Below are 24,361 nucleotides of genomic sequence, written 5' to 3'. Positions count from 1 at the left end.
ATTGCTTCCATAGATCAGACACACAGTTTAGAAATAATTAGACAATAAAATTTGAGAGACTGTTGTGCTAATTCCCATACCGAGTTTCTCAAAAAATGTACAAATCCTCTTTGGAGAAACCATAATTTTTATGTCAAATTACCCTTCAAGAAGAATAAAGATATAAATCCCACAAAAGCTTCACACAGAGGTTTGAATCCATAACTATTAGAACATGCTAAACTGGAAATTCAAGATTTGATAAAGGAAAAGCTGATTGAACCTACAAGTTTTCCTTGGGCTTGCGAAGCATTTTATGTCAATAAAAGAGCGGAATATCATCAATAGAATATTATCGATATTTATTATATCTAACTTAAGGTTCGGAGGCTCCCAAGTTGTTATCATATTTCTCAATTGACTTGTGTTCACGAACCTACTCATGTTTTATATATAACTAGATGTTATATGTGCCAGATTGGTCAATGTCACAACTATAAAAAACATGAAGATGTTAAAATTGAAAATAATTACAAAAGCACATGTCATGGGTAGATGCAACTTATGCAGCAACTGATAAACTTGAATATGGCCACACAATTTTTAAAATTTTGGCACCATGAAATTTTGGGATTGGCAAGAAATGAACGCAAACATATAGTAAAGCACCATATAGAAACAAATTAAAGTCAGATGGATGTAAAAAATTCAAAATAAATCAATGCAAATCTTACAAAATATGTACCATAAAATGTCAGTGTCACAAGAACCTTTAACATATACCACGTTAGAACTTGAGATATAAAAAACAGAGATATTAAAATTAAAAAAAAAAAGATTGAATACACATATACATGTTATGGGTAGGTGCAACTTATGTAGCAACTCATAGATTGAATACAATCATGCAATTTTCAGAATTTTGGCATCACGAAGATTTGGGATTGGCAAGAAATGAGCACAAATCTCTAGAAAAACATATTGTAAAAGCAAATTAACATCAGATAGATGTCAAAAACTCAAAATAAATCAACACAAATATTACATGATATGTTCTAGAAATGTCAGTGTCACATGAGCCTTTAACATAGACTATATTATAAATTGAATACAAAAATGCTAAAATGCAAAATAAATTGAATACAAAAACAAACAGTATGGATAAATGCAGCTTATGCAACAACTCATAAATTTAATACATACAAATTTTAGATTTTTGGCATCTCAAAAGTTTGGGATTGGCAAAAAGTGAATACAAACCTATAGAACAACATAATGTAAAAACAAATTAAAGTCAGATAGATGTCAAAAACTAAAAATAAATCAACATAAATCTTACATGATATGTGCCAAAAATTTCAATGTCACATGAACCCTTAACATAGACTACATTATAACTTTAGATATAAAAAACATATAGATGTTAAAATGCAAAATAAATTGAATACATAAACACATGTTATGGATAAATACAACTTATGCAGCTGCTCATATATTGAGAATACAATCACACTATTGTTATACACCTCATGCATAAAAATAGATTGAGAATATAATCACACATGTTATGAACAAATTGGGAATACAATCACATATGTTATGGATAAATGCATTGAGAATATAATCACACATGTTATGGATAAATGCAGCTTATGCGGCAGCTCATACATTGGGAATACAATCACACATATTATGGATAAATGCAGTTTATACATTGACAATACAATCACACAATGAGAATACAATCACACATGTTATGGATAAATGCAGCTCATACATTGAGAATACAATCACAAATGTTATGGATAAATACAACTTATGTAGCTGCTCCTACATTGAGAATACAACAGTTGCAATTGTCAAAAAATTAATACAAACCTATGGAATAACATACCGTAAAAAAAATTAAAGTCGGATAGATGTCAAAACCTCAAAATAGATCAACACAAGAAATGTCAACGTCACATGAACCTTTAACATGGACTACATTATAACTTCGGATATAAAAAAACATAAAGATGTTAAAACGTAACATAAATTGAATATAAAGACATGTTAGGGGTAATTGCAACTTATGCAACAACTCATAAATTGAATACAATCACACAATGTTTAGTTTTTTGGCAATATAAATGTTTGAGATAGGCAAGAAATTAACACAAACCTATAGAATAACATACTGTAAAAACAAATTAAAGTCAAATAGATGTCAAAAACTCAAAATAAATCAACATAAACATACATCCATAATTCCATACTAAACCCTTAACCAATTCATTACTATAGTCCAAGCAATCAGATCCAGGTTGTAGTGAAAAAAATGTCATTGTAAACTGTAAAAATAGGATACCGGTTTTAAGAACAGGCTAATAAAACCCAAATTGTAGGTAAAAAAATACATAAAAAAGAGGAAAGACCAACAAAAAATGGGCAAAAACAACAGAAGAAAATGCACAACTAAAAACCCCAATAAATTAGTCAATCTCTTCTATTGAAGAAGAGAGAGAGAGAGAGAGATAGTACCTTGTTGAGGCAAGTGTTGGCAAGAGGCAGTTGCAGAAGAGAGGCACACGAATGCAGGAGGGAGATGCGGCTACAGTTTACAAGGCAATGAGAAATCAAAATGTTTTTTTTTGCTCCTAAATAGGAATGCTAGATCGGCCGAGTTTCGGTGTCCAAAAATTTTCAAAAAATATTAAAAACCCTAAAAATATTGGGAATGGTGCATTATGTAATGTCATTATTTCACAAAAATATGTGAATATTGAGGCGCCACTTCCAGTCTAGATGTTTGTTGACTATTACATTCATATTACTAAAAAAAAACTTATAATAATGGTGGGTATCAATACATGGTCGAAATATAGTGCAACAGTTGAAATACAACCTAATATCAAATTGAAGGACATCATTCTTCCTCTTCATACCGTAAATTGATCACTTTACAAAAATATGCTGCACATTTTGTGAATGATATCCAGTACACAATAGACATTTGAGAGGGGCAAATGTTGCATTATCTTTAAGTAACACAAGGGCTAATATTGACCATAGTGAAGAGCCATAAATGTACCTTGAACAACACGAGAGAGAAAGTTAGGATGGGACATATTCAAAGAGAGAGAGAGAGAGAAAATCCAATTCAAGAGAGAGTGAAAAAATGAAAAAAAAAGAAAAAAACAATCCAATATTCAAGAGAAGGAATCCAAAAGTGAATATGGAAAAAGAAAGCTCACTCTAAAGAGAGAGAAGAATAAAAGAAAAACTCAATTCAATACTCAAGAGAAAGGGAGAGAGAATTTCACATACTTAGGAATTGGGCTTGGGTCAAGGCGGTAGTAGCTGAGTTTCCATAGTACCACGTCTCAAGTTTCGTTCCTATATAACCTTATCAAAAAAGGAAGAAGAGAATTTCCCAAACCCAATCCATTATTCAATTGGAGCTAAGGAATTTGTTATAAATTAACAAGAAACTAAATCACAATAGATTAACCAAGAGAATTTAAAATTATTCCAAACGCTGATCTTATTGTTGTCTCTACAATAAAAAAACATAGATCTTTATATCTTCCATTTAAAGGCCCGACATAATTGCTTTGCAACGGGAAAGCATTGCAAGAGAGAAAGGAGAGGGGGAGAGAAATCCTATATGAACCTCGTATATCACAAAGATTTTCGATATTAAAACTACATTTTTCGATACTATTTAATGGTGTGCCTTACTTTGATTATTTCGGGCCTCAACCTTATACAAACCACACCTTTTCCTTAAAATTTTTTAAAGACCTCAAATAATAAAAAAAACTGAAAACCAGGTAATCACTGGATCACCTAGTTCATTGAGATAGTTTTGTTTGCGAATTAGCCAGTTTATGAGGAAAACCAACCAGTTCTTGAGATTATTGGGGTTTTGAATAAGCTCAACTGCTTCCTGATATGGATAGGTTAGCTTTGATCCGAATCACTGATTTTTTAAACAATGTATAGAATAGATAAGCATCTAAGAATTAAAAATAAAGGTATTATATATTGTATATATTAAAGATGGTAACAAGAGTCTTGAGGCAGATGTCATGAATAGGATGGCATGTGGGTATTGCTCTCTTCTCATATTATAGGATAATCATAAACACTTGTAGATGTAGATAGTTCAGGATTGGTAAGACTAGAAGGGTGTGGTTGGCATACGGATGTATCTGTAGCTGTAGAGGTCAGGTGCACCTCCAAATTTTATCACGGTATATAATTTTGATGTAAAATGTTTTTAGGATTATCTAAAAATCTATTTTTATATCTAATTATCAAATTTTAAATTTCACAAATGGTTAAAATCAAGTAGATCTATAAATATATGAAAACCTTGAAAATGGACAGTGTAGATAATATGTTGTAAAATACATTATTTCTGATACTTAAAATCTTTTTATTTTTCGTGGTCATACATCTCAATGTCGAGATGATCAATCAAAGGGTTTTTCAACATTAAAACTATTATTTCTGATGGATTTTTGAGTTGCATATGTCGTTCTACATTATAAGGTTTGCATCCTTATATAAACTTTTTCCATAATAGGATAGCATGTGGGTACCACTCTCTTCCCATATATAGGAAAATCTTTAACACTTGTACCTAAAGATAGTCTAGTGTTGGTAATAATATGGAAATCATTGGATTGTCATTCACACTTGTAATCATAGACTATCTAGGGTCGGTATGACATGATCCATTTGATCATCATAACCTTATGACTAAGCATCTAGAATTATAGCCATTGTAGGAATGAACTCTCGACATAGGTAGTCAGGATAGTGGGTGCCACAATATGAAGTCTTAAGTTCCATTACAATCATGGATACGGCCTGCGGCAGATGGCTACAGCCAGCTAGACAATTTGCTAAAAAACAGATGGAAGAGTATGTCGGGCAAAGAAAGGTGTTCCGTGGTCCGAACTCATTTATCCCATAATCAATATGCGATTTTAAAGAGCTTTAAGGCCCATTGATCACGTTTTCGATTAACATGTCGCAAACACTCAGTCATATATATATAATCTAGGGCTTGTATAATATGATCCATATGGTTATCATAACCTCATCACCGCAAGGTTGTCACAATCCCCTCGTGAGGTTATCACTGTCCATTGTTTTGGATTGATGGAGATAAGGGGTTACCACTTACAATTCACTTCTGACATATTGATTTTTTTTTGGGTAAGTACTTCTTGACCCATTGATTGAAGAAAAAAGTTTATATAAAGTTGCAACCTTAACATGTAGAATTAAAGATGCACCTCAAAAATCCATCGAAAAATGTTGTCTTAATGTTGAAAAACCCTCCAATTGATTATCTTGAAAACATGATGTATGAATATTATAAAAAACAAAAAAAGATTTTGAGTCTCATAAATGTTGCATCTTGGAACACATTATCTAGACCATTTATTTTTAGTGTTTTTATATATTTATAGATCTACTTGATTTTAACCATTTATAGAGTTTAAAATTTTATAATTAGATATGAAAATAAATTGATTTTAACCATTTATAGAGTTTAAAATTGTATTATTAAATATGAAAATAAATTTTGAGATGATCCTAAAAACCTTTTACACCAAGTTTATATATTATGATAAAAATTTGGAGGTACGTCTTGATTGGAATCGGATTGTTTAAAGTTTGGAACCTTATAGAAACCAAACCCTTGAAACAGGCAAGAACCACTGACCACGGTGAAATGGGAACTACATAGTTATTGTGACCCCACTAATCTCTATCTTATGTGGCAAAATATCTGATCTGTCTCTGTAATTTGGCAGCTTCATCTCTGAACAACATTTGTCAAGGACCTCTCTCTCTAACAAGAAAGAGAATGCTGCCAATTAATCATTTGGGCTTTACGGGTTTCCCATAAGCTACCGCTCAGCCAACTCAAAACCCTAGACATAAGCTATCCTCACCGTAGTTGTGTTTTCTAGGGTTAATTCCTGCAAAAAACAGCTTGTGACCAATTTAAAGCCATGGTTTCTCCTTTCAATGTTCCTTACTGACTCTATGTTCTCTAGGGATTCCAACCTGCATGATACAGCTCAAAATCTGAGTTCCAAGCCATTGAACCCTGTGTTGCTGAGATTCCTAGGGTTTTGGGAAGATCGCATAGACCCCATGTATCTCTCAGATAAGCAGAGGCAAAGGGAATTCTACAAAGATGAACCCAGAACCATTATAATGGCTCCTGTAACAAATGGTTTTAGGGCACCAACAATGCAGCAACAGCAGCAACAACAGCAACAACAAATGGTGCTTGCAGAGAGTAGTGGTGAAGACCACGAAGCAAAGGCCCAAAAGAAGAGGGCTGAGACATGGGCCCAAGATGAGATTCTGGCTTTGATCGCTCTGAGAAAAGAGATGGATGGGCACTTCAATACCTCAAAGTCCAACAAGCATCTGTGGGAGCAAATCTCGTTGAAGATGCGGGAGAAAGGGTTTGATAGATCCCCAAATATGTGCACCGATAAGTGGAGGAATTTATTGAAAGAGTACAAGAAGGCCAAACACCAGGATAGAGGGGGAGGGTCTGCTAAGGTTTCATATTACAAGGAATTGGATGATTTGGTGAGAGAGAGGGACAAGATTGTGACATACAAGAGCCCTCAGGCAAAAGTGGAGTCATACATGCAGTATTCTGATAAAGGTATGCTCTTGATTTTACTGAAACTTGTTTTTTCTTAGGTATGAAGTTTCTAAAAGGCCTAGGCTTTGTGAAAACCAAATAAATCATCACTTTAAATACTCGTGAAAGCACTTTGGGCAATGGAAATCTATATGATGGTTCTAAAATCAATTTGCAACACCGACAGTAAAATTTGAAACTCAAAAAAATGTACGCCGATCTTTGAACACTTATTTTTAGGGCGACATGGACAGTCTAGATAATTTGTTAAAATATACATATCTTTAGAGCTTCAAATCCAAATTGTTTTTCACAACCATAATGTTCAAGCCGAGATGATCGATGTAAAGGTTTTCCTATGCTTGAATTACAATTTTCGATGAGTTATTAGGTAAGGCTTTACTTATATGATAGGGCTGCAGCCCTATAATGTTCAAGTCGAGATGATCGATGTAAAGGTTTTCCTATGCTTGAATTACAATTTTCGATGAGTTATTAGGTAAGGCTTTACTTATATGATAGGGCTGCAGCCCTATCAAATCGCCCTATCAAATCGATTTCCTTTTCTTAGTCTTTTTTTTTTAAAGAAAGAAAAGAAACGACAGAAAGAGTTGGACTTCTTTGCATTCTAGCTGGACTTCTGTGCATTTTCTTGTGGTGAGTGGTGCTTAAATTATTCATTCCTGTTTAGCTAAGCTGTTTGATATGCTAAGATTCACAATTTGCTATTACGTATTGTTTCTCTTAATGTCGTGTCTTTTGCAATGTAAATTTTAGTATGTTGAGTAACCGGTATCATATAGTGTTTCTCTAGTGTTGATATCTTTTGCTTCTATTGTATGATTTGCTAATTGATCTTATCTCACACCAGGGTTGAGAGTGTACTGAAAGAATTAATTGGGTTTATGTAGAAAGCTTGTCGATATGTTATGGCATTGACATCCAATACTTTAAGTTTTTAGTAAATACAATAGTTGCGGTTGTAGATGTATTTTGGTGTATTCTAGGTCTGCTAATTTAGTTTATGGAAAATTTTCTCTATTTATGTGGCCTTTTTTTTCCTCTATGGGGAGCAAAAGGGACAAAAGTTTTGGTGCAATCAATTTGGAAAAGAACAATAACATGCTATGCTTGGGAATAAACTCTAGCAGTCCAGAATGATAAAGTAATCATTGATCGTTTTCATTCTTTTTTTCTCTTGTTGTTTCTCCATTTAATTGCATGCCCAGCTGAGTAGTAAAGCAATCTATTATTGATGATTAATGAATTCCAAGAAACTTAATTTGAAAAAGAACAGTTTCAAAAGAAAAGAAAAAAGCAACCACAGCCAAGGTCCAAAAGACCCTTCCTTGAGGCTCATAAGCTCGTGCCATAATTTCTCTCAATATAATGTTTAGTTACTTGAATCATCACATCTGACGTGCTTCTCTTCTGACAACCACCACCACCTTGTTACTTGATGTGTAGTTTCACCTTCTTAGGTTCTAAAATGCTCAACTGGCACTCGCTTTAAGAATCGCAACATGGCAAACTTGCCAAAATTCTCTCTGGCAAATGCTTTTCAAAACCAATTCTCATCATTGAAAAGCGGTCCGTCCAGTGCCTAGGAAACCGGGTAGGCGGGCCTGGATGCATAACCTAGGCCTTGGAGGACCAACAAGGCGAGTTGTCCTTGGGTGCCCACCTAGGGACCCTAGGCACCTGCCTAGGCGGGTGCCCAGGGGTGCACCCGCTTACGTGCAACAGTACCCATTGGGTGGGGTATTTTTGGTATTTTTTTTTGTTTGGATTATAAACAATGCATGAATATGCATTTTTGCTACAAAATCTAGACCTAAAATAGGATTACTGGACACCTCTTGTCCCCTTTCGAACTAACCTGGGCGGCCGCCTAGGCGATGGGCAGCCTAGACCACCCCGGCCGCCTAGGCGGCGCCCGACGATTTTTGGAACACTGGTTCTCATTGTTAGTGTGGGGTGATGCTCATAGCATGTTGTCCCCTACAATGCTTTCTTTTTCTGTTTTCTACAGTGGCTTTCCTCTCTTAAATGCTTTCTTTTTCTGTTTTCTACAGTGGCTTTCCTCTCTTAAATGCTTTCTTATTCTGTTTTCTACAGTGGTTTTCCTCTCTTAGCTGAATTGGAGAGCTCTAAATATTTATTTTAAACTACTATAAGGATCTCTGATAATATTCTTCTTATCAAATTTTCTTGTTATTTGAATGTTTTGTTCCACAACTTGCATAACCGCCTAAACAGAGAGTCATGAAAGGAGACCCAAAAATAACATATTGTAAACCCGCATTTTTCCATTATCGATGCTGACTATGCACAAATTTTTCTTTCCTTCTTCCCAAAGCCCTGTATCAGGAACCATGTAGCAGCAACTTTGATTTTTTTCTTTTTCTACAACCCCTGCTACTCTTAACATCATGCACTGGTGAGCTAGGTTTGACATCATCACTAGCTATTTCCCAGCTAAATATACACATCTGCAACATCCGTAAATATGATTGTTTTTAATACCCTAGAACGATATCTCTCTTTGTTCTTTCTTTGTTTTACATCCTCATATGAGGTTGATATGTGTGGTTTTCTTTAGACCTTCAATAAGATTTTGACAATATGGGTGATTCTTATTTGTAACTTGCTGACTAGGTAATGCTTACAATTACTTGTGTTTATGCTTTTCATATGCAGGCCTTGATGATGGTGCCATCCCCTTTGGACCTGTAGAAGGTAGTTGTTGTTGACAATTCCCTTGATGTGTTCAACTCTACTGTAAAATATTTGCTGCTACCCAGTTTGAAAAAAAAAAAAATTTGTTTACTTAGTCAATAGCAATGTTTGAAGAATATTATAATTATTTTAGTTACTTATTATTTCTGAGGAGGCTTTCATTTTTTGTTTTATCGAGATTCATTTTCCTCATGGGTTAATACTGTTTTAGGTATATGCTGGGATGAGAACAGGGGAGGTAGGGAAAAAATGGTAGTTGTTACGGATGTTTCCTACTGCCAGAAAGCAGAGCATAATTTCTATATTGTTAAATATGGATTCTTTTTGAAGAAATTGATAGTGAAACTAAAGAAAAAGGTGCTATTTAGAAAGTGGCCTTTCCCTAGAAAGCATTCCTTCACTCTGTTATATTGGACAAGAATAGAATATTAAATGCTTTTATTTGAGAACTGAGACAAGAGATAGCTTGTCTTTAGTCAAGCTTGATTTGAACATGTTCTCCAAGAGTTCTTTTGTTCGTAGATCTCCCTTTCTCTCTCTCTCTCTCTCTCTCTCTCTCTCTCTCTCTCTCTCTCTCTCTCTCTCTCTCTCTCTCTCTCTCTCTCTCAATAACTGTTTTATTGATGTAAAGAACGTGTACAAAATTCTATTCTTCCAAATAACTGGGTGCATATTGTGATCTTTCATTGTGTTTGATCCTATTCTTCATGCTTCTTTGTTTTTGCCGTGCACCCTGAACAGCTTTGGCATTAAATTATCATGGGAAAGCTTTCTATGTTCCCCCTACAACATAGAAGTTCTATCCTCCCCCTACCATTCAGCCGTCCCTTTTTTAATCAAGAGAGTCACTTACCGTTTGATCTTAGATCTGACGTCTCAAAGTATTTTATTTTTATTTTTTTTAATACAAATTTTCTGAATATGAAATTTGGTACGTGCCATCTTCTCATTGGGGCGCACCTATAAAAAATATTAACAATAATTTTTCAATAAGATATAATGACCAAAATACCCCTTGAAACTTTCAAATGTATTTTAGTCATTTTATTTTATTGAAAATATTTTTTTTAATATTTTTCGGTAGTGCGAGTTTAATAGAGGAATGGACGTCCAAAATTTGGTGTCAAAATAGTTTATAGAGAAAAATTAAAAATAAAATAGTATAGAGATGTGACATTGTGATTGGGGCAATCTTAGCCCTCCATTAAAAAATGGACGGTTGAATAAGGAGGAGGATAGAACTTCTATGTTGTAGGGGAACATAGAAAGCTTTCCCAATTATCATTTGATGTGTTTCATAAAGAATTATTGTTCCTGTAGTGGCCATACTTATTGGTTGCATTACCTCTTTCTATGATAAGAATTAATGGTCATTTGTCTTTCCTTTGTTGTGGTTACTTGCAAAATGTTTAATTGGTGCCATTTTCTTGGATGAATATGACTGCTACATCTTTTTTTCCTATACACACTCCAATAGGTCCTTTGCTTTTTGGGTAAGTAATCAATGTATTTTAAAGGACTGAAATATGAGTCATGGTCATGATTTATTATAAGATGGTCCTATATAGAGGAAAAGGACAAAATATCAAGTTCCTCTGAGAGGTATATGTATGTACTATTTGTGGGAACTTGACAATGACATACCACAAGTATACTAAGTTAACAAAAAAATCTGCTTTCCATAGTATAGGCCTCTTTCGACGTCTTAGTACTCATAGCAAAGAAATGGTCCTTGTTACGTTTATCAGCGGTCATCGCCATATCATCTAGGGCTATTTTCTTTATTTTCTGGAATTCAGAGGTCTTTGGTTTGTCTTAGGGGTATTATGCGGTGTTTTGGCATATGCTGTGTTTCAAAAGAAAGGTTCCCCCACGAATTATGGCTGGCTAGGTTGGGACCGAATCATTCTTAAATGGGTGTTGAAGAAAGCATAGCTATTCTTAATACAACATGCACGCAAACTGGGCTTTAAGGTTCTATACTGTAGAATTTTTAGCTAGATCGTAGAACAACCAATAGTTGTTGGAGGCAGGAGCTGGGTCAGTTTGGGGAATGCCAAACTGCCATTGGATGAAAGCTCCTTGGGGTAAGGATCAACGTTCGTGCATTCAACAAGTTAAGGAACTAGATCCTAGGATACCTGGTAGCGAGATCCCATGTCAATAGGATCGAGGTTTTGACTTAGAGGGATCTAAGCGCCACTATGCATGAAAAGAGATCAATTAATAGTAAATAATAAAATTAGAATCTATCCAATCCTTGCTGGATCCATTATCATGCACCTTAGCTTTATTACCAATGCCATAGTTATAGTATTCCAATTTACTGTAATAATACAGTTTAATAATATACTATGATATTTCTTAATACCATAATTTTAGTATGCACAATGTGATATGCACCACAGTTTAACATATTCTAAAGAAATAAATATATAATATCAAGAAGAGGAGCAATAGTTTAATTAATAGTATTGCTTCTCTCTTTGGACGGATTCTACAAGCATGTAGACCGAGATCCTATTTTATAGGGTTGGGAGCTAGATTTCTATTTCTCTAAACCCAATTTTCTCTAAGATCCGTTAGAGGAACTGCAGGATAAAGTTCCTAATGTGGGGCCGTTGCTTACCCACAAGGTTCCTGCAACTACGGAACAACCATACGCATACTGATTAATCTCTTCTAGTAGATATGAAAATAAATAAATATTTTTGAGCCTCATGGAGACCCAATAAGAACCTGGAAGCGAAGTTCTTCTAATTTTCTTTGACCTCTTTCATTCTTTCTAGAAGCTTGCATAACAATATTGTAAAAAAATGGTAGAATCTCTACTTATCAAAGGGAAAAGACAAAATGGAACTGTATCTTTGGGTATCTTTCTTTGTGAACCTTGCCATTAACATAAAATTTTAATAGGTTTCTTTTCCTGAAGCCCTAGGTTTCCTATCATAGAGGTGTCCTCTTCTCGGAATATTTAATTGCATACCCAAAGTAAGTTCTCATTTTCCTTCTAGGTTTTGTCATGGAAAACCTAATTGATGGCCAACTTCTAAAAGTATATTTTTAAAATATTTTGTCCCAAAAATGAAAATAATATAAAATGTTACTTTAGGGGCCATCCATTTTAGCTTTACTTATTTAAAACATCAACATTTCAAGTCTCTTTTAGTTCTGCTGAGGGCGGAGACTGAAAAGCCTTCCTAAGACGAATTGAAAAAGGAAAATGTTCCAAAATCTTTCCAAAAGTACTTGTAGGGATTGTTCTTTATATTTCCTAATGTATCCTTGCCCTTTTAGGAATCTTTTACTGAAACGAACTCCTCAGGTTTTGCAAAAAGGACTAAATTTGATAATTTATCCGTACATATTTATTTGGTTACAACTTTGATAAACTTGTTCCTAAATTTCTAACCCACTACTCTTTCTAAAAGTCCATTGGCTGCTTCACTGACACTACACATTCCGACACACTTGCAACTTAGTAACTGACGCAGGTAACAGGACCATAGTTACATGGATCTTCCATCTATGGTGGTGCTTCCACTCTCAAAACATGGTATGGAAGTGAGAATGCATTTCCTTTCTCTTAGAAATGTGCCCCTCCTTTCCTCGGTAACTCTTCCCACATATCTTGGCAAGGAAGAGCCCTCCTCTTCTTTGGCAGGCTCCATGGTGGAACCTATAAAATGCGTCATTGCCTCATATGGTAATTTGGGATGTAAAGAATGGCTAATTTTTGTATTAGACCAAGTTGGGAAAAAATTCAAGCATCAAAATACCTTAAGTATTTTTTAGTTTATTTTATTTTTTTAAATATTTATTTATCTTTCATATATATTGTATATCACTCCCATGGCACGCCCTAGCCAGGGAGCTTCTGGCAAGCAACGATCCCATACACTGCATCCCACTTTTGATCCTAGTAACCTGCTCTCAACAGAAATGAATTTGACTATAAACATATGTATGCACCTCACACTCTAGCAACTCATTATGAAACTAAAATGGGTGGTTCCACTCAGCCTTTGGATAAAATACAATGAAATTTTCTACACCATTTGGACAGTCCTGCTTTAATCTCCACACTACCGTTGCCAGTAAAATTGAAGGGTTCTCATGGGAATGAATGAGATGCTAAAATTGCTTGAAATCTTCTAAGATCATTAGATAAATTGGTTAAAAGGCAGATAAAGTAGTGTGATAGGGATAGTTATCATGGAGGTCTGTATTATTAATTTATTATTTATTGCTGTTGGTATTGTTATTATTATTTATATTATTATAAATAGTTGTTGTTGATGTTGTTTTTGTTATTATTATTATTGTTGCTGTTGTTGCCATTGTTGTTGTTATTGATATATAACTTTTATCAAAGAAGTAATGTGCATTCAAAATGGGAAGGTCCTTAATTGCTGTAAAATATGATTTCTTACGTTCTTGTTTCCTAAGGCTGCATTTGAAAAGCTTCCGGAGTCCGTTCTGGGCTGTAATGCTTGAGATGTTGGTTGGCAGTCAATGCTCGATTTCAGATGTTTGGATGCACAGTTTCATTCATGCCATAACACACATTGATGCTAATAACTCGTGTTTCGCATTATATTTGTGAAGGGGTTGGGACCCCTTTTTTCAACTGTCGAACATGCAAGAAAGGGACTACATGCATAAGTCGTTACATGTGCCAAACAAATGCGGACCTGTCGACCTTGAGTTTGGTTCTCTATTTTCATAGTGTCACACGCTAGTGAAAAATGTGTGCAAAAGCATTATTGAGCTCTGTGGTATTCTCTCTACATTACTGCAGCCTCCTCATGACATTCTTCCGGCATCTTCATTATGAGGAGTTTGTGATTACATAAAGTGTTGTAGAGTCGTCTTTGACCCCAGTTTGGTTGTGTTAGCAAAACCTCTCCAAGTTATATCCCTTGAGATATCCGACATTTCCAATTTCTCCAGCCCTAATGGCTGCTTATTCTTTACTTCTAACTTGGGTTGAATCCTTTCCTATTGTAACTAACCTATGAGTGTCACTCCCCAACCCCTTGATCCTTCATCGCTTGATCCAGAATTTGCCTCTTTGTTATTGAGCATCCTTGTTTTCCATATCCGACTAGGGCTAGACTCCATGTCTCTTTCTACTCCCAAATATATGGCAATCAGAGTACCAAGTTAGGATCATAGTTAACAGATATTCCGCGGTCGCTTCCACTCTGGAAGAATGATACTGTGTTCCAAGACACAGGATCTCAATTCCAAGCATTTCCTTGATTTAGGGATCTTGATCAAGGAAATTGATGAACTAGATCCTAGGTTGATGTGATCCAGATCTCTATTCCCAAAATATGGTTCTATGAGTAATTGGAATCGTGATTCCTCAAACTTGGAATCAAGTATCTTCTACTTTGGGAGTGAGTTTCACATGCATAGTTTCGGGTTCATATAAAATGGGACGTGGATCTCTAATTTTTTATGACCTACAAACTTTCTAAAGGCCATGATTTCCTATATAGTTTATAATTTACAACCTTACACCTTGTGAATGGTGAGTAGTGTAGGAAAATCGAACCAAAACGGTTAACCAGACATGGAGCCAGAAGCGGTTGGCCTAACTGGGCTAGTCTCGGGTGGTCAAAAAAAAATTAAAAAATACAAAAAAAACTAATGAAATATAAAAAATATATTTAAAGCATGATTACACAAAACACATAAAAAAAAAGTTGGAAATTAATGAAAAAAATGGATTTTAAAGAATCGATTTGTGCTTAGGGTATTTTTGAAATTTTCTAAAAAAGATGGGAAAATGTAAAACTAAGTATTAATGGGCAAAACAATTTCCAATGGCAATCTTTGTCAAAATGACAAAAAAACATTAAAAAATGCATTACAAATAAAATCCCTTATTTTTTGGGATTTTATATAATATTTTTTTTATTTTTTAAAAAAATACTCGGCCAATTCACCAAAACCAGCCAAAACCAGAACCAGCCAGTGGCCAGTTTCGATCTAACCGGGTGATTAGAATTTGAAACGCCCAATTTTCCCTACACTGATCGTGACTTGTGACTAGTTTCAAAGAAAAGCAACAAGAGAGGGCAAGGAGAGAGAAGGAAGAGATAGAAAAGATAATTGAGTTGCGTTTTTAATCTAGGAATTGAGGTCACAATCAATAACCTTATCCTCCCTGGGTTTGGTTCATTGGGTCTTGTCCACCTCTAGAAGGACTTCTACTACATGAGTGTTGGTCACCCAAATTGAGCCACTCATAGGGTTGCCTCATAGGTGATGAAATAACATATATGCTTGAAAATGTGAGGTCTCTCTCGTTTATATCTTCTTGAGCCCCTAGCAATCTTTGGTGGAGAAGAGCTATTGAGAAATATATATGGCAATTCCTTTTTATGTATTTTGGAGTAGTAGTATTGCACTACCCTAAGTGTGTAGCGAGGATCAATACAACTTCTATAGCCAATATGATACAACAGATCTTCCAATACTAGTCATATTTATCTTTTATTTTGATTGTCATGGAACTGATATGCTCATTAGAGCTCATGCTCCATTTCATTAAAGACCCAAGGATTCTATATACCTCAGGAAAATAAAAATTAGCAATTGGATATTTAGTCCCTAAAAATGTATGTATAACGTCATAGAAAAGTTTCAGACAACTACATTTCTTTTTTCGCTTCCTCATTTAACATCAGATGTTACCAAGTTTGACAATGATTCACCTTGAGCAAAACGATGGAATGCGTCCTTTAATTCAAGGCAACCTCTAGCATTTTATATGTCAAGTTCCATTGAGTTGAAACATCAAGACATGTTTTCTTACTTTCAATTCTGAGTAGGTTAATTGTCTCATTAAAACTTCCTTGCCTAGCTTGTGAGGCCTTAGTACATTTTATCCTAATTTGGATTTTATAAACCACAATATTTATTATTTGTAAACCATCTTGCACAATTAAGGTCCAAAATGTGAGAGCAACATCGCACATGATACATCTTACCTTCAAAAGTAAGATGAATTCTGAATAGTTGAGGGTTGATGCAACGTCATTATTTATTGCATTGTCTAAAGTAATAGTAAACAATTTTTAATCAACCTTCCAATGCATTAAGAGATCCAAAACTTATGGAGGGCAAAATTATTTTTATTTTTATTTTTTATTCAATTTCGAAGGATGTATATTATGTTTTAGTTTTAGGCTTTATATCCAAGGCTTTTTAGTTTTTTTAAGGATTCTAAGGTTTAAGTTTTTATTTACATGTACTATTAACAATTATTGTTGACGAGACTGCTCACAAGGGTAAATTGTTGACGAGACTGCTCACAAGGGTAAATTTAAGTTAAGTTAGGATATCTGGGTCAATGTATTATTTGTTTGGATACTTTTTGTACTTGAAACATTAGATTATAATATATGAGGTGTGTGGGGCCTTGAGGCGATTATTCCATAATCCGCATGATTTCTAGAAATTGAAAAAGAAAGAAAAGCTTAGGCTTGTGCAACCCTAGCTCAGGTGTAGAGAAGATTATTGTGCTTGTGTTTGGCTTGTTCCTTGTTGATTTTATTGCTTCCTTATATTTTCTTGCATCAAAAACCAATTATAGCAGCATCATCTCTTGTATGAGGAGATGATATATATACAAAACTAAGTATTCAATTTTGGAAGTGCCTTGCTTCATCAATATAACGTGCAGCTAAGCACAAATGCCGTTGATTACAACATGATGACCATATTCAATGGTGAGGCTCCCACGGCTCAAAATTTCGAGCTTGGAATTTTCTGTAACTCCCCTTGTGTTATCTTTTGCATGTTGTAAATTTCGATAATATCTGATTTTATTGTACCACGGGAAACTATCTTAAATAATAGTTGAAGGTTACTTGCAGAAGTTCTAGAGCATTTGTGTTCCACATTCGAGAAAGGGTACTCATATAAGATGATCATTTTTGCAAGATCATTCCTACTCTCTCGAACAAATTGAAAATTCACTAAACCCCCTTCCCCTTTCTTCAATGATGCTACTAATAGATTTTGGCCCGAAGCGACATGTACTTGCTTTACACATCTTTCTAAATCATCATTATCACTAGAGCCTTTGCTCACTAATTTGGGGTCGACTATACGAACCTTGGTCTCCCATTCTGCTCTATCAAGAACTATACTCTTAGTGAGGCCATAGGTCCCCATATCTCTTCGCATTACTTCCAACTATATTCTTTTGGGCCCATCCCTTACCCTTTTTGAGCCTTCCACTTGAATCAACTCACATCTCGTAACAGGCATTGTACTGGGTCTACGTTGCACATGGCCGGCCTACCTAAGTTTACTCTCTCATCTTATCACCTATTGGAGCTACACTTAAGTTCTCCCTATTGTATTTATTTTAAATTCAATCCTTTCTTGTCTTGCCTTATCCATCTCAATATCCTCATTTCAGCTACACTCATCTTATGGGTATGTTGTTTCTTGACCGCCCAACATTCCGCCCCATAAAACAAAGTTGGTCACGCAACTATCCTATAGAACTTCCCCTCCAGCCTCATTGGTATGCGGCGATCACATAAAACTTGGTTGCACATCTCTACTTCCCCCCACCTAGCTCTAATTCTATGTGTGATATCTTCCTCAATCTCTGTATTTTCCTAGATTATCGACCCCAGATAATGAAAGTGCACAATTTTTGGTACTTTTTGGCCGTCAGTCTTAACTATTTCCTCATCTTTGCTCCTATTATTACTAAACTTAAATTCCATATACTCTATCTTAGTTCGGCTAATTTTAAAACCTTTAGATTCTAGAGCATCTTGCCAAAGTTCTAACTTTGTGTTGGGGCCGCTTTGTCTTATCGATCAAAATTATGTTGTCTGCAAACAACATACACCACACCACTGTACCTCATCTTGTTGGTGCCTAGTTAAGTTGACCATAACGAAGACAGAGGTATGGGCTCATTGCTGATCCCTAATTTATACCTATTGCCATTGAAAATTCATTTGTCTCTCTACTAGTTATCCATACACTAGTTAGTGCTCCCTCATACATATCTCTCACCAAGTCGATATAGTATCTACCTATCTTGAGACTCCTTTCTTTTCCAACACCCACCCAATTGATTCTTGAGGCATTCTATTATATGCTTTCTCTAGATCAATAAAGACCATGTGGAGGTCTTTCCTTTCGCCTTAAACTTCTCAATAAGTTGCCTAAGGAAGAAAATAGCCTCAATTATTGGCCTCCTTGACATAAAACCAAATTGGTTTTTTGATACACTCATTTCATGCTTTAATCGTTGCTCAATCACTCTCTGTTATAGCTTTATAGTGTGGCTCATAATTTTGATCCCTCGATAGTTCACACAATTCTTTATGTCTCCTTTGTTCTCTTGTAAATAGGTACCACAATGCTTTTCCTCCATTCGTCTTGCATTTTTTTTATCCTCAACACATCTTTCTAAATGTTTCTTCAAATGACTCGTCCCTTCTACACTAGATCCTTAATTGCTTAGTACAATGCCTACAACTTGCTGTCATGCTACCATCTTCATTTTTAATCTTATTAAATTCATCTCAAATCGACAAAGTGGCTTTTTGTTTGGAGGACAGCGAATGATTTCTCCACACTAGTACTTTGATCATGCAAAAGAATTCCAAATTTGATATGTTAAGAGAGTTTTCAATAGAGCAGATAAAATATTTTCCTTAGATAAAAGAATCCCTATACATGAATTTGTAGTCTAATTTGTCGAGATGTTAATGCGTCAAGCAATTGCTAGTAGTGGATGTATCCAGTCATGATAAAACCAGAGAATCATAGTTACTAATAGCAACACCAGTATCATATACATATGGAAACAAATTTAATCTATAAACTAGATATTCATGGTCATTAACAGTAACACCAGTATCATATACATATGGAAACCAATGTAATAAAGAAACTTTGTAATGGCGGCACCCAATAACATCTAGGGTTTACAAAAAATAAAATAAAATAAAAATGGAGAAAAATGATATTAGGAGAGAGGGATTCGCTATGGTTAAGGGCTTCCAACTTGTAGTCATGGAGCTGCAGGATGCACCTTATCACTTGAGTCACCTTGGAATAAACAGGACACTTAGTAGAAAGAAAGGGGAGATCGAGAGAGTTCACCTTAGCACTTGAGTCACCTCTTTTGATGTCCTGAGGGCTTCCAACTTGTAGTCACTGAGCTGCAGGATGCACTTGGCGAGCAGGGAAGCCTCTTACTGGTTAGAGGTCTGCCAGGGTTCCTGGTTTCTTTCTGTCTTAGAGAGACAGAGGCATTTGAAGCTTGATGGGTTAAGGTAAAATTTTCAGATGTTATAATCAAGTTATAAAAGGTTAGATTTCTAAATTTAATTCAATTAAGTCATTTTATTTCATCTTGAAATTGATTGATATATTAAATTTAATTAGCTAATTTAGGGGGAGGTTTTTTAATTTTTTTGGGACAATTAAGTTACATTAGTTTATTAATTTTTATAAAATTTTTATAAAATTTTTTCTTTAATATGTTAACTCTATCAAGCTAAAAGTAAGTACAAGGGGAGAATTTTAAGGGGGCCTGGATACCCACATACAGGTTCCACCCAAAAAATTGACTACCCACAGACAGGTGCCCCATACAAAATGCACAGATAGGCCAAAAAAATGCTTTACATATCTGATTTGAAACCATAAAAGAGATCAAAGCCATACTGAGATAGGCAGACCAAGCAAACACAGTTCCCTATGAGTTAATTAGATTGGCTGGAGATAAGATAGTGGCTGCCTTAACTAAGGAATTCGTGTCACCATTTGCTTCTCCAAATGTGTCTCCACATAATTTATGGGGTCCTACTGTGATGGCAAATTTCCTCAAAATATGCTGTCGAGCCTCCAAGGCCAAGGGGCTGAGCTTGAGGCCCAGGATATCACTCAGAAAGAATCACCTTCAATGGTTGGAGACTGACCCCAAGCGAGGTTGAATTTTCTGAGTACACTGTGCTGTACACTGTCCTATATAATGTATTATATAGTCGAAGCCCAAAATGCCAAATACTTATAATATAGCATCCAAACTCCACAGACCAAATAGTCATGATACACTTATCCAAGTTTTATCAAATCTTCCGATTAAACACAAAATTTTTAATTAAATTCACCTTGGAACCATGAAAAAGTTGGTTCTACGCAGGCCCCAACCCCAACCCCCCCCTTCTTTCAGGGGGAAAAGACAAAATGCCCCTCTTGTGGGTATTTGTATGCCCACTTATGTGGGCACATAATTACTGACGATGCACCACATCTATGCAGTGTGCTCAAGGGCATAACCATTTTGATGCTGCTGTCTCAACAACTTGGTTGACCCTTGCACCCCCTAAGGTGCAAGCATTGAAGTAGTTGGTCGTCTCAAAGAAAGCCCTAACTTAGGCCACTTTCAGAGAAGATGAATCCTCCTCTCCAATAGATTCCCAATGTGCAAATAGCAAAAAGAAAAACATCAACCACTCTTCATCCATTGAGAGAGAACCACACAACTAGGGTCTTTCATCCTTAGGAATATCACCTGGAATTGGGTCACCTTGGAATCCATCTACCAACTTCTCTCTTCCGATTTCTCTCCCCCATTTCGTGCCTTGGGCCCATTGCTGTGGTGTGCAACAATACTTGCACACCTGTGGACTATTTGGCTGGAAAGAAACAGGAGAGTTGTGGTGAGGAGCCACACAAATTCCAAATAAGAGTGCCTTACATCCACCAGTAAATTTTGGGTGCAGGCGAGGTAAGAATTCTGCTTGTTCCCCTTGGCCTTCCTTGCACATCAGTGGGAACACACTCTTCAGTCAGCCACACAAACCTGCATGCAATCATCAAAATGGCACACCCCTGCCCCCCCCCACCCCCAAAAAAAAAAAAAACAAAAAACCAAAAAAAAAAGATCCAAATGTCATCAAAATTAACTTTTGATGGCAGCTCCTTCAACAACTCAAGGCCACCAACCATAGGTGGTATTTTCAGGAGCCACCTAGGGAAGCACTCTCAACCTGCTTAGGTATGGCTTGAGTCATGGATTCTACCTTTGCCGAAGCCTCTCCTTGTTAATGAGGCTCAAAGTGTTTGATAGAAGTTGGGGCCTGCACTCCTCATTGAAGGAGACTCCAAAATGTTATAAATTAGGTCAACAGAACTAGCCCCCAACCCTGTATATTGAATCACATTTTTGTACCAGATTTTCAATATATGCAACTCCTTAACATGTCAACTTAACTCAGGAGAGAATCCAATGCCCAAGCCAACTCCTTGGCCAAAGAAGGGGTCAGCAGAACCAAACCATTCATTCATGAAATGGCCTCCTGAGGTGGAATGCTGGTGGCAATTTTGTACAAACCCCACTCCCATACCATAACCTAACAATTAGGTACTTTTGAGAGCTTCAAAAGTTCTCCCTCTTTGCCCAATTATGAACGCAAACAGTTAATTCACCAAAATAATAGACATCAAGAATTCATGAAAAATTGGAATCAGATGAACCCATACTTCATATTTTCAACAGTATAACAATTTTTGAAGTATTCTTGGCATTTTTTGAAGTATTCTTGGCATGCTCTATCTTAGAATAACTGTCTGTTTTAGATAGTCTTATGAATAAAAAATTGTTCTTTTTTTTAAATTTAGGATTCTTGTTTTTGTTGAAGTAATTTAGGTACTAACTCCATTCTTAGATTAGCGTGTATACTATGCTCCCTCGGGAGCATACTATACATGTTTTTTATTATAACAAGATGACTATTTTCAAAGAAAAAAAAGTTTGGATTTTGAGTTCTTGAACACTTAAGATCATTCCCTCCAAAAATTGGATGGTTCAAGTGCAATCTTGGGATGCCATTTTTTTTAGGCACATAGAGAGTGAGAGTTAAAATTTTTTTTTATTAATTTTGGAGTTTGGTTGCCGGGTTCTACAGATCATATCCCCAAAATTTGGGATCTAAAAGTATTCCTACAATTTTTGCCCAAGCGAGTAGATTTGTAGTATATTCGTGCGGGAGTGGGAAATCTTTTGGCTTCATAGATTTTGTTCCATTTCTTGTTCACTACTATATGTATGGAGTCCCTCATATTTCAGTAGATTGAACTTTCACTAATTTGCATCCTTGGATATTGTGAAAGGCTTACCAGAAATTAGTCTTCATGGAGTTTTTGTTTTATGCTTTTGACTAATTAAGCTGAAGTTGGTTATACAGGTAGTGGCAGGTCTTCACTTAACCTGGAACGCCGTCTGGATCATGACGATCACCCTCTTTCCATTGCTGCAGCTGATGCTGTTGCTGCCAATGGTGTACCTCATTGGAATTGGCGAGATGTCACAGAAAATGGTATTTCTTTTCTCTTCATTTCTTTTTTCTTTTTTCCTTTTTTTTTCTTTTGTTTTTAAAGAGAGTTCTTCTATGTTTTGTGAAGAAGGAAATTATATTGCACAAATTTTGGCCTGGATATGGCGGTCAGCACCAGGAGACCATCACCTTGCTTCTATTTACTATTCCTATTCTGACATTGGAATCAGCAGGAGTTTAGTAATTGTCGATGTCTGTATTAGCGTGCAACATCACTGATATGGCTGCTTGTTTTCAGGAGACAACCACCACCCTGCAAATGTTGTTGGAAGAGTGATTTTAGTTAAGTTTGGCGATTACACTAGAAAAATCGGTATTGACGGTACAGCTGAAGCCATCAAGGAAGCCATTAAATCTGCTTTTGGATTGAGAACGAAAAGAGCCTTTTGGTTGGAGGATGAAGAAGGGGTAGTTCGTAGCCTTGACAGAGACATGCCTTTGGGAACCTATGTTCTTCATCTTGATCAGGGTAAGTGCAACGATTTTACTTCACTGAGGATTTTGCTAAGATCGAGATGTTATATTAAGGAGCAATTGTTTCAGGAGTTACAATTAAAGTTTGCCTCTGTGACAACTCTGATCGGATGACTGTTCACACTGAAGAGAAGACATTGTACACAGAAGATGACTTCCATGATTTCCTCAGTCGTCGTGGATGGATTGGTTTAAAAGATCTTAATGACTATCGAACCATCGAATCTCTTGATGAACTTCATCCAGGTGCCGTGTATCAACCTGCAAGAGTGTTGGGGGAGTGAATTTTCTTCTTGTGGAGCTCGAATTGCATCTCAGTGTGTCAAGTTGTTTGTGTTTCTTGGAAGATATAATTGTGCAAAATCATTTAAAATACGTTTGATATAGTCTTAAGTATTGTGTCACCATAGTCATGTCCAAATCTGTTTGTGGGGTCCCAATGGCATGGTTAGTATTTTGCTCAATCTTCAAACCATGTCCCAAGTTGTTTGTTTTGTACATATGAGGACAATTTTCTATGAAATGAAATTCATCTCTCAAGTTCTCAGCAGGGTTCATTCAATAAAATAGATGTTAATATTTAAATTTTGACTCTATATGTGTATAAGCAGTTGTTACAAATGGAAACAATCACATGTTTTCTGTGCTGTTGCTTTATAGGAATTCCGGGAGTCTTCAAACCAATTATATAATTGGTCGCACATTCACAACTTTGTTCAAGACTAGTGATGTGCTTTTTAGGGTGTGATGTCACTGTCTGATGTTTTATCTAATATTTGAAGGCAGTGCTTGTAAACCGCGCCTTGGCTGTGGAAAGATCTGGATTTAAACAGGAAGTGAAGGAAGACACGGCATATAGTGATGATTGGTAACATGGCTAACAACGCTGGGTGGTGAAGATGTCAATAAGCAACTGATTTCATGAATATATTAGATGGTAAAAGGATGGTTTCGAAACAAATTATGGAATTTAGTATTTTGTTTGGGAAATTTTCAAATTTGAATCAAAGAATGACTTAATAGCTCATTTGGATCCTTGAAGATCCATTTATGAGATTTGCATATCCTCAATATTAGGGCTGGCAATGGGGGGGCAGCCCTA

At 35.7% G+C, this 24,361-nt stretch overlaps 1 protein-coding gene across 2 annotated transcripts; it reads left to right on the top strand.

Moving 5' to 3' along the window:
• Window positions 1-5,917: 5,917 nt before the first annotated feature.
• Window positions 5,918-23,809, top strand: LOC18446719 (trihelix transcription factor GT-4). Of its 2 annotated transcripts, XM_006856829.4 has the most exons (5): window positions 5,918-6,670; window positions 9,350-9,388; window positions 22,636-22,767; window positions 23,024-23,254; window positions 23,329-23,809. In XM_006856829.4, exons 1-5 carry the CDS (start codon window positions 6,013-6,015, stop codon window positions 23,541-23,543), a joined length of 1,275 nt encoding a protein of 424 aa, XP_006856891.1. In that variant the 5' UTR covers window positions 5,918-6,012; the 3' UTR covers window positions 23,544-23,809. The 2 variants fall into 2 exon arrangements, with proteins under 2 accessions (XP_006856891.1, XP_011627954.1); XM_011629652.3 differs by lacking the exon at window positions 9,350-9,388.
• The last annotated feature ends 552 nt before the right edge of the window (window positions 23,810-24,361 follow it).

Source organism: Amborella trichopoda, chromosome 10 (assembly GCF_054954075.1).
Source record: "Amborella trichopoda isolate Santa Cruz 75 chromosome 10, AtrichopodaSantaCruz75HAP2 v2.0, whole genome shotgun sequence".
In the NCBI taxonomy this organism is placed as follows: domain Eukaryota; kingdom Viridiplantae; phylum Streptophyta; class Magnoliopsida; order Amborellales; family Amborellaceae; genus Amborella; species Amborella trichopoda.
This window is presented reverse-complemented; position numbering and strand designations above follow the sequence as displayed.

Coding starts and splice junctions, on each gene's coding strand:
- LOC18446719 (XM_006856829.4), top strand. CDS start 6,013: ATGTTCCTTACTGACTCTATGTTCTCTAGGGATTCCAACCTGCATGAT. Junction 6,671..9,349: donor CATGCAGTATTCTGATAAAG/GTATGCTCTTGA, acceptor TTTCATATGCAG/GCCTTGATGATGGTGCCATC. Junction 23,255..23,328: donor TGTTCTTCATCTTGATCAGG/GTAAGTGCAACG, acceptor CAATTGTTTCAG/GAGTTACAATTAAAGTTTGC.